The sequence below is a fragment of the Fulmarus glacialis genome, unplaced genomic scaffold (genome assembly GCF_000690835.1).
Source record: "Fulmarus glacialis isolate BGI_N327 unplaced genomic scaffold, ASM69083v1 scaffold49283, whole genome shotgun sequence".
Taxonomy (NCBI): domain Eukaryota; kingdom Metazoa; phylum Chordata; class Aves; order Procellariiformes; family Procellariidae; genus Fulmarus; species Fulmarus glacialis.
Genome location: NW_009204563.1, coordinates 621 through 11,996, shown reverse-complemented (window position 1 = coordinate 11,996; position 11,376 = coordinate 621). Strand labels below are relative to the sequence as shown.

The 11,376-nt window shown below is 36.0% G+C and overlaps 1 protein-coding gene across 1 annotated transcript; it reads right to left on the bottom strand.

Annotated features, from left to right (window-relative positions):
- Window positions 1-542: 542 nt before the first annotated feature.
- Window positions 543-10,201, bottom strand: LOC104074768 (baculoviral IAP repeat-containing protein 6-like; the record flags this gene model as incomplete). The annotated part of the gene is made up of 5 exons (XM_009575028.1): window positions 543-613; window positions 2,236-2,404; window positions 4,394-4,558; window positions 6,928-7,145; window positions 9,901-10,201. Coding segments are annotated over 5 exons (924 nt in total), but the record flags the coding sequence as incomplete, so codon positions are not given.
- Window positions 10,202-11,376: the final 1,175 nt, after the last annotated feature.

Sequence of the window (11,376 nt, the reverse complement as noted above, 5' to 3'; positions counted from 1 at the left end):
AAACTATTTTCAGGGACTCCTTTCAAACTAAATGCATCTGACTCAAATATTCATTTGAGTGAAAACACATTCTTTCCAGAAGTCATGCCTTTTTGCATATTTCCCTCTCATACTGATACCCTATTATGTTTTCAAAGACAAGCTTGACTGAAATAAGCCTGCAAAGCTAATTTTTTTTAATCCAGAAAAACATTGTTACTTATAGTTTTATGTATAGAATTTTGAACAAATACAGCAGGAAGCATTCAAGACCATCGCTTGGATCACTGTATTAAGCATAACAACACTGCTACATTAAGAGCTGCAGATCCATTTATGAAAAAGCAGGAAGTATCTGCTTTGTTCACTCTTTACTAATTTTTATTTCACAAGCACAATGTATGAACATCTCCTGCCAACCACAAATAACAGTACTCCAGCAGTGGAAAACATACCTAAAATGAACTTTTCCCACTGAAATTTTGCCTTTTCTTTGTACTCTGGGAAAACAAATGGTCCCTGAAAGCCAAACTAGTCTGATCTTCTCTCCACCAGCCACATACCTCATCTCTTCTATCAGTATCTGACTGTTCTTCCCCAATTAAAAGTGACTTATACAGACAGATACATTTTTCTATTGAAAACAGCAAAAAGCAATTTCAACAGCTGCGATTATAACTCAAAACCAACAGCTTCATCCTTTAGATAACATAGCATTTTTGCCAGGTCTTTCAATGACTTTTCCTTTCTAAGTCAACAAAGAAGAATTTATGAGTATCTGTTAGAAAGATTACTTTATTGTTTTACTTTATCATTTACTTTATTGTTTTAGATTAGATTTTCATTTGCAATAATGAGCCTGGTGTATAAGCTACAGAGTTCATTTTCCTCACTGTAGTATGTGCAAAATAGAACCAACAAATTCATTGCAAAATTAGGGAGAGGTGTCAAACTGTGGACTGGCAAGTGAAACATCTTCATATTTTTATTCTTACTATAAGGCCCCGGCAGACTTTTTGAACTACTTCCATTCCATCATACAAGATTATGTAATGCCCTAGTTACCACAGACTAAAAGAGCCACGTTCTTGTTTTAGTCCCATGTAGCTTAGTACATACTTAAGACACAGATGATTTTTCTTTCACCCCAGAGATAAAATATATTGTGCAATTCAACAGGAAGCTATGACATTGTTTCAAGAAATTCACATCAGCACACCCTACAACTGGCATTCAAAAGAACTGCAGCAATGTGACGAGACATTTAACAGTTACTCCAAAAATAGGGCAAGCAAAATAAGGATCCAAAACCAAATTATTCAGATTTGGAACAACTCCTTCTGCTACTTAGAGATTAAATCCATCCTTACAAAGCAACTAAACAAAAATTCAACTGCAGGCTAAGGCAGTGTTTAAAAACTTCAGACTGACAGTTATCTGAAGAAAAAATGCTTATCAATATCTTCATACTAAAGCCAGTCATGTAGTGAGACTGAACATAAATCACAAACCCAGTCTGCTGGTTTTGCCGTTAGTTCCATACAGGCATTTGCTTAACTCATACTGCTTGACACTACCTCGTACAACTGAAATGGTTTTCACAGCAAGGTACAACATACTGGATGAAACTATCAAAACATCTTTGTTTCAAAATTATGAGTAGAAATGTGATGACAACATGTAACTAATTTGTTTTTCCTTTAAAAAAAACCCAACAATTTCGTTGTTCTCATATATTTGAAATATTCTGCAGTTTTGATAAGAGGCTTATTTTTACATTTCCTAAATAAAGCAGAAAAAGGTCTGACCAAAGTAAAAGAGAATTGCACTAGTACGTGCAACATTTACCAACTTCATGCATATACCTGCTCGATTTTCTCACAAAATTAACATTTTTTTTTCACAGTAAGATTCATGGTCTTGTATAAAGTACTCATTCTCTCCATGTATATTCTACAGAACAACTAAAATATAAACTTCTCAGATGGACTATTTTCCTGTTAATTTCAACAGTTTAAGAATTAAATTTCAAATTTAAAAAAGACATTAAAACAACAAAGTTTTTGTTGTTAGAATAAATGAGTATTTCAATGAACACTATCATTTTGTTTTCTAAGGCTCAGGTGAATGTTCCATTAGTACAATTCTAAACTGGCAAACGTACTGAAACTAGCCAGAACCACCTATTGTTTATATAAAAACTTATTTGACAGAAGTAAGCCAGCTTTGATTTAGAAGGAGACAACGGCACATTACCTGAATCATTGCGGAGGTATGATGACATTGCTGGGATGAGGCAAGATTGACTGAGTAGCTCTAGGAGAACGGATGGAAGAGCACTGCTGTTTTGTCCTCTCCCCTCCTGGCTAGTTTGGGTCTCTCCATTTGATGTACTCCCTGCAGGATTTATGTAACTGGCAAGAACCTGAAATACACAAAAATATTTAATCAAACCTGATTTATTTTAGGCAAAAGAACTTTGACTTTCCTTCCTTAAGGAAGACACCATAATACTTCACTAGCTATTTTGCTAATTCAGTACTGGTACTTATTTCAGCAGTCCCAAAAACCTCTCAGAAGAAATTCTGCACAGTTATTAGATTCTGATTTCAACTTTGGCTAATGCTAAAATTAAATAGCTATTATAATTCTGAATGACTTTAAGTGATCAATTAATATGAATTTTGACAAAACTGCTGGAGTTACGCAAAGCAGGAGTTCGCCAGCTCACACCACTGAGACATGCAGCTGATTAGTCCCATTCACTTCAGAACACCCACTGGCAACAAAAAAGTTTTTTTTTTAAACTGCAAATGTTTTAAAACCACTTGTAACTTCTTTTTGGATGGGACCTCAGAGTTTACAGATGAAACAACAACTTACAGTGAGCATGGCAGTTACTTGGAACAACCACCTGTAAAGCACGGCTCTTGCTTCAGTAAACAAAGAGCAGCCTCCCCCTCAGTGACGGCAGGGGAGTCACCTCACGACTGCACACCTGCTCGTCCCAAGGGGAGTTCTTGCTGATTTCACAGGCCCTTAGCGTGTGTTGTAGACGTACAACCTAATGCACTTCCATGGGTCTGATCTGTACTCTCAAATTAAGTAACTTCAAGTCTTGAAAGGCTGTATTAGAGTCTCAGGGGCTCTATTCACCTTTTTAGCCTCCTCTCCTTTCTTTCATTCTCCCTCTTTGCTCTAACCTCATTACCCATGGTATTTTGCTGCAGCATCTTATCAGCACTCCGTACAACAGAATTTTTTTAAACAACCTTTCTAGAGAAGGGACCAGGCAAAGTCTGCTGTACAACTGACTGACATCTTCAGTAAAATGCTGAAGAGTTTTCTACTTCTTCCTACAATTGCTGACTGCCCAAAGGAAATGCCTCCTTACCTCAATGCTTATGACAGTTATAGCTAAACCTCTGCATGACATAATACAGAATACTGCCTAGAAGCTTCGCCAAGAGTAATTCAGGTGATTTTCCTCTTTCTTGCTTAGGAAAATTGTTTCCGATTTTATTTGTTTTGCTTTTGCAAGGGACATGATACTTGTGCCTTGTAATCTATCGTGACTGAAATAACTGATTACATCAAAATGATATCTTCATCAGTCAGGGCATGGGTGTTTTCAGAATTTCATCCCCTTTGTGCTCTATCCCAGCAGTGAGGTTATCTAATGCATTTGAGCTAACAGTTCTGTGAATCAAATTTTTGACGACTAGATAGATCTACACTGACCTAAGATAACAGGGGTTGGTCACATTTTCACAATGGACTGAAAAGCTTAATTATGCAGGATTTTCTTCTCTTAGCATGAGGCATTTGGAAGGCATCAGAGTTTTACTAAGATCAGGATGTTTACTGGTGATTTACTATTGTCATTTAATTGACATACTCACGATTTTATAGTATGTCTGAGTGAGATTTTGTTATATTGGCATAACACATTCATGGACACCAGTAACAACTATGGGCATTTTCTTAAAGCAGAGCAAAAATATGCAAGAAATGAATAGGTAAGATTATTTGGCACACAAAACAAAATGCCTATTCCCGCATCCTTCTCCTCTAATGGACAGTCTTTACTTTTGACTGAATGCAGTTATGTCCACTGAGATATACGACAGCTTCAGGGAAATACACTGGAATGCTTCTTGGTTCATTGTCTGTATCACCCAGGCTTACCCACTCAGGTCTTTCTTGTGCAGTAGTCTACTGATGCTTGAAAACAGCCTCGCTCAAAATATGATCTATACCATTTTTCATGTAGACAGGTGGTTGTAAACTACTTTTTTCCCAAAATACCATAATTACTGTGCTATATGACTGAAAAAACACAAGCTTGATTTTTATTATCCAGGTTCTAACGTTTCAAGTGCTTATCATTAATCAACATTTCATTATTACACACCTGTAGAAGGCAGGTCACGTGCTCTTCTTCTAGCCTTTGCTTAGTCAAAGCTTGTTCAACATCCCATCCTGATGCTGTGGAGCCTGTTCCAAAGCCTGTACCCTTAGCCCAGTACAACTGCTGTTCTTCTGTTGATGCACTGTTGTGTGTACTTGACACCTGTGGCTAAGTTAAAAAAAAAAAAAAACAAAACCGAAAACAACAGTAATTTCACTTTTTTCATCTTATGAACCAATTCTTTAGAAAGCCTTTGTTCTGCAAAAGAAGGTAATCCCAATTTATTAACTTAATAAAGATACCACTGGGATTCAGGGGAATTCAAAGCTTTAGATAGGAAGGACTCTGCCACGTAAATGGAGTTCCAGTACAGGCCAGCGCTAAATTATTGCAAGTGATTCTTCTGTAAGCCTGTTTTTGTTCTCTTTTAAGATACTGTCACCGCTTAAATGATTAAAGGTATTAAAATGCTACTTAATCCACATCATGCTAAACATCACAGCTCTGTAATTATTACTGTTTAACATCTATTCAAGTTTAATAGCGTAATGATGAAGTGAATGGAAGTAGAAATGTCATCAAAAGTACACAACCGAAATGTTAAGATGCTCAAGCATGTGCTGATTTTGACTAAATGCTCCAAAATGGCAAAAGGTCTAAGTTACATGTATAGTTCTGACACATGATCTCTGGGTCACTGAAACACACACTATTTCCACTCCAGACAATAGGGGAGAAATACCTTGTCCTTAAAATGTTCTGAGAGATAGCATTTTTCCAAAGGTGCTTGTATAGCATTTCCAAAGATGGTTGTACAGCTTGTACATTTTTCCAACGGTCTGCATCACTGCATTTTACTAACATAACTTCAATATTATATTGCTTAGCCCTTACGAAACTATTTAAGTACTTATGCTAATTTTGAAAGTTTACCAGATCTTTGGCGAAAAGGATGCAGAAAAAACTCTGATAAGCATTTTTTAACTAATGTCTTCCTAATTATATATTTAGCACCTTAAACAAGTGACCTCATTTTCCAACGTGATGAACACTTGCTACTTTTATTAGAGTTACTCAGTGACAATTAGCCTTACTGGAAACCAGGTCACGTGAATAGGTGCCCGACTTTAATTTGTAATATTTGATTTACGGCTCTGAAAAGTTCCATTTTCTGTTCAGATCTTCTTCAGTGACTTTGTTCAGGATTATACTTGAAGGAAAAGAAATTATGTATGAACAGACTGCTATGGTAAAAAAAAAGTTATCACCTATGAAGTACCATACTGACAGTAGTCTGGAATCACCATTTAACTTTTACATTGGGAATGTAATGCATCCCTGTGATAAAATAGCTGTGTGATTATTCTCATGTAGACAATACTCATTACATCACTCATGAACATGCGGTGCCCTTAACACTCAAGAGGACTGTCATGAGCACTGACTTAGAGCACTTAAGGGAAAGCCTGGCCCCAGAAATACAAGCCTGATGGATCTCTAGTTTCAGGTTACCATCTATCACCTGATAGATATGAATTATGAGAAAGCAAGCTGTTTAAGGGGTCATGGTACAACTGAAGCAGAGATAAGAATTAATGGTTGCCCTTTCCCTCCAAAAGTGCAGTAATGCTAAGGCGTTAATGTATCGGCAGTCTGATACCCCATTAGGACAAGAATATCTCAGCTTCCCCTTAAATTTGACTAGCCATTAAAGTGAATTATTCTCATGCACAGCTTCATCTCTTCCTTGCTCAACCCCTTATCAGTATCAGAGCTGCTAAAATATGGACAGCCCTATATTTTGCATCTACTTAGCCGTATTTAGCCACCAGGAACGTTTTTTGCAAGCCTCTGCCACAAAGATACTGAAGAGGGCAAGACATGAATTTTTTTTAAACACTTTTAGAGACAATTGGTATGTTATGGAGAGATGGCAACTCATAATCCTAAAAAAATCAGGGGATACATGTTCTGAATAGAGGACAGTATAATACAGTAAGTACTTTGAAAAAGTTTGATTTTGGAGATTCACTCAGGATCTTGAACGCTATGGAAAATTTTTGTCTTTGGATCTCATTTCCCCATCAGTAAAAAGGGGATAAAAAAATCACTGCATTAATTCACTGATTTTCACAACTTATTTACATTTGTGAAGCATTTAAGAGGAAATAATGTGCAGCCAGTAGAGTTCAGATGATGAATGCTAATTAAGGTAATGAGGTCATACTATCTAATGAGGATTAAAGAATCACCATCCACTGAGCATTATGCCTCTCATGCACCGAAAAAGAAGGTCCTGTGAAAGAAAATGACTACATGACAAGCCTTCTTTGTTGGTTAAATTTCATTATTACTACATTTATTTGCAACATGCAAGGACAATTACTTAATCAAGTACTTTCTAATTATTTTTGCTCTTCATTCAAATGCAAACCCTGAAGAAATTGGACTATAATGAAAGCATGGAGATTGTTTTCTTTTTTACAGTTAAAACTCTTACTGCTTCTCAGTGGCAATTATTCTGCTGCTAAACTTACCTCTGCCTGGTTGGAACTAGAGTTGGGCACTCTTGGTGCATGGTGGCTTAGAGCAGACAGACAAGCAAGGATAAGATGTATAGCCCCAATCTCCAGTGCCATCCGCCTAAGCAGTACTCCATCATCAGTAGTCAACGGTGTAGTGCTGAACAAACTACGCAACACATGGAAGGGCAGAGTTGGGAGCACGTTTGCTGAAGGAGACTGGAGGATATGGCCTAGATTGAAGAAGAAAAATATCAAAATCACATTTTCTTTCAATAGTTCAATACAGCTTGTTAATCTCTGCAATAGTTTATAAACAACACATACAGAAATATACTAAGGACTTAAGCATTCACATATGATAGGAAAGCTATATAATACTAGGTTTCTCTTCACAAAAAATTTTCAGCAGAAGAGTGTAGAAGAAGGAATGTTTCTTTATTTCCTTTATGGATTTGGTTAAGAACCAAAGTTATAAAATCTGATTCGCCATTTCCAAGGAGAAAACTTAGTTTGTGAATAATATTGAGCATACTTCTCTATTTGACTACACCTCAGGTCGCATTTCTGAATGAAGAAAACGAAGGTGGTTCAGACTAATTTTTTTTTTTTTTTTTTTTTTTTTTTAAACATTCCAACTACAGCAAGTTAAAGAATGCACATGGTCAGCTAATAGCAGCTTAGCTGACAAGGAGCTGTAGTTTATCATGATGTAGGATTTTTTTTCATATTCATGTGCCCGAAGTGGGAATTAAGTCACTGACGCCACACAAGCTGTGATGCTATTCAAGTTGAACACATGGTGAAATACTAACATAATTTTAATTAGATGAGCTGCATGTTTGAATTTTGTAGTAGAATTATTTTAAATTTTTAACACTTTTGCATTATGAGCAAAAATTACTTCTTTTAAAAGCCACATTTCAAATAACAGAGTGACCTATTAATGCCAACATACTCAGATTTGGGAAACTATCTCAATTTTTTCTGTATTTAACAATGCATTTCACATACCTTTCCCCATGCATATGTAAATAGAGATATTTGACAACTGAAAATACTTCAAAATAGCCAACTCTGTTCAGAAGTTTGCCTCTTATTTTAAACATATTTATATCATTTTCTCCCTCATTCTTAGAGTTTATCAGCTATATCATCACCCAGAGGTCTAAACTGAAATACACTACAAATACTTATGTCTATATTTGTATGTATATGTATCTACACACACACATGCATACACACACGAGTTAATTCATATCTATCTGATACTCTTTGTAAAGACAATAACAAAAAGGAAGCAAGAAGTCCTCTGACTGGGATCTTCACAAATAAAACTGAACACCTCTGGAAAAAAGCCTATCTGATAGACTTCCAGAACTGCAGGTGTAGCCAAATGACAAGGAGACAAAAAAAAGAAAATCTAAACATTTGCCCATGGTTTATTTTTGCAGACAACTGAATCCATGTTTAATCTATAAGCCATGGATTTATAAGTGCAGCTCTTCATATTATGCAAGAAAGTAAAGAGATTCTAGGTGTATGAAAAGATGCATTTCCAACAGAAAAGGAAAATATTAATGCTTTATACGGAGAACTAATGTGGACTACCGTGTACAATTGATCCCACATTTCGTAAAGAGTTGAATTCAGACGTTTGGCTTAGGGAATGAAGAAATTGACTGTTTAGTCCAGCAAAAACAAAGGCTAAGAGCAAATACAATTCCTGTCAACAAATGCATCAGAAAAAGAAGAGCTATTTATGACGAGAAACAATGCTGGCACAATGATAAATGGGCACAAACTGGATATGAATAAATTTCAGCTTAAAATTAAAGCAGCCCCTACCTATCAGGAAAATGATGTTCTGGAACTGTATTCCAATGGCAATAGTGGATGCACACACACAAAAAAGAGCGCAACCCAAATTTTAAGGGTTTGAGTTGGTCTCTTTATTAAAAAGAAAAAAAAAGGATATAAAATTGTTTGCAATAGCAAGGGACTGGAACCATTCAAGGACATAAAAAATCTGAGGGACTGCACATAGTCCTTCAGTTAATTACTACTCAAATTAGGTGGGAGTAAGCAGCCAGACTGAATTTTTGTTATCCAGTTTATTCTTGTCTACTGTCCTGTACCTAAATACAAGAGAAATAAAAACATAAACAAAAGGGATTGTAAACAAGACTCTTAGTTTCTCAGTTGGTCTTATGAGCTACACGTTGTCCATCACTCTATAGCCTGCTGAATAGAGACTAACTTCAGTCGATTGCTGCACAGAAAAACCAGCATTCTTTTCAAAGTCATAATGAAAGGAAATGTCTTTAAAGTACTAAAACATCTTTCACACACACTCTTCCAGTTTTTCAAAACACTAAAACCCACAAATATTAGAACTATATGCAGAGTTCTAGGTTTGTTGCAAAGACACTGACTACAGTTATCTCTCAGCTCATCTGTTCATTCATTGAAGAATAACCCTTTTCTCCCTCTGAACTCACGCCATTAAGGTAGAGCTCCTGCTCAGCTAATTTGATCACTATGGTCTTTAGATCTTTCTCTCCTTTTCTAAAACAGTATTATTCGACAGTTTATTCTAAATCTGCTGTAGCTATGCTCCTATCCATATTATTCTGCATTTGGTTGCAGAATTACACGACATTTGCTCAATTAGTTGAGCACACCCAGCTACTCAGATTGTTCTGTCTGAGCACACTGTCATCTTGACAGTGCCAGTTTAAGTTTTATCAGCAGTTACTTTACAATTACTCTGACATCTAGATGAGAACGCTTGAATACTGATGATTGTGACAAAACTTTGCCAGACAGAATTTAATATTTAGAGACAACAGACTATCAAAGATGCTAGCAACACAGCTCTGCACAAATCAATTCTAACTTCCTGCTAAAAGCATTAAAGTGTAAATAAATTTAAGTAAAATGATCTAGCCACGGTCTACAAAGAAACATAATAATTGCAGCACATACTTCCTTCACCATCATCTGTAACTCCCAACACCAATCTCAACAGACACTGAGCATGTTTCCGTTCTTTTAGCAGCACCTCAGCATAGCCCGGGAGACGAAGAAATAAACCAAAGGCAGCCAAAGAATGCGCGGGTATGGGAGACATAGTCTGAACTGTTGACTTGATCGGTGGAGGTTCTGCAGCAATTGTTTCTGGTGCTTCATACACCAATTCCCCTGATTGTTCAATGGTAACCCATTCAAACTGATCACTGTCCTTCTGCTTTTCCTGCGTGGTTGATGTAACCACTGGAGTGCTCACCTTAACCAACAAAAACAACAGAAAAATTTAGAGGTCATTCAGTTAATCACCTAGGCAAAAATTTTATTGAAGTTAGGATCTAAAGGACATACAATCTTAATACAGGACACCATTAAAAAGTCAAATGAAATACGCTACCATTTACAGATACGACAACCAAGGCTCAATGGCCAAAAAGGGCTTACTTGTTGCATTTTCAATACAGTTCTAGAAAGTCTTGCCTACACAAGCAAGCAACTGTATTTTGCCAACCTAAAATCCTCAGTTTAAAATATGTTGCTTAAAATCTAGAGGCATAGGAGACATAAATTACAATACAAAGATTAGTTTATATATCAGACTGTTAAATAAGAAATGGCCCTTTTATTTTTAATATTAAGCAGTAGGAACTCAAGTGGTTAATTTTCAATTACATATTGCAAAAAGGAGAACAATTAATCATATCTTTAAAAACTAAGAAGAAATTTAGGTATCTTAGCAGTCTTGTAGCAACTTGTGCTCCTTTCAGGCTTCTGATTGATTTGGCAGGCTTTATTATTATTATGGTCTAACACTACAGTCTGCAGTTCTATTTTATGAACTAACACTGCATAGAGGACTATGCAGCCAGGCATTATGATGGGAATCAGCGTTTAAGGGGGATAACAGTTGTACAATTCCCCAGGAAACAGTCATACACTCAGTTAAAATGAAGGTATGACACCCAGGTCCCTCTCATAATTAAACATCACAGAAGCTTCAGGCTTTTATGCTATTATGATGAATTGATGCAATCACATTTAAAATTTTAGTATTTATCACCAAACTGATCTAAATTGCAAAACATTAATCTGAAAAGCCCTTGCAGAATTTATTCAGAATACCAAATTCCTAATTAAAAGTCAAAGCCATGTTTAGCTGTATTTATTCCAATCATCTACACATTAAGAGAATAATTAGGGAAATCTTAAAATAAAGAGTTTACAGAGTCAGAAGTATCTGTGACTCAGAGAAATATAAAAGCAAAATTAGGGAACAAAGAGTCTGGAGAATTCATCAGCCTTCACTCTGAATCTTCTATTTGGTGTTATTGTACTTAATTTGTTCTTATGGATCACAGAATTCTTATTCAGTATTTGAATCCAAATGTATATCTCAAGCTAAAAAACTGTGAAAAGAAAATTACTTCCCAGGAC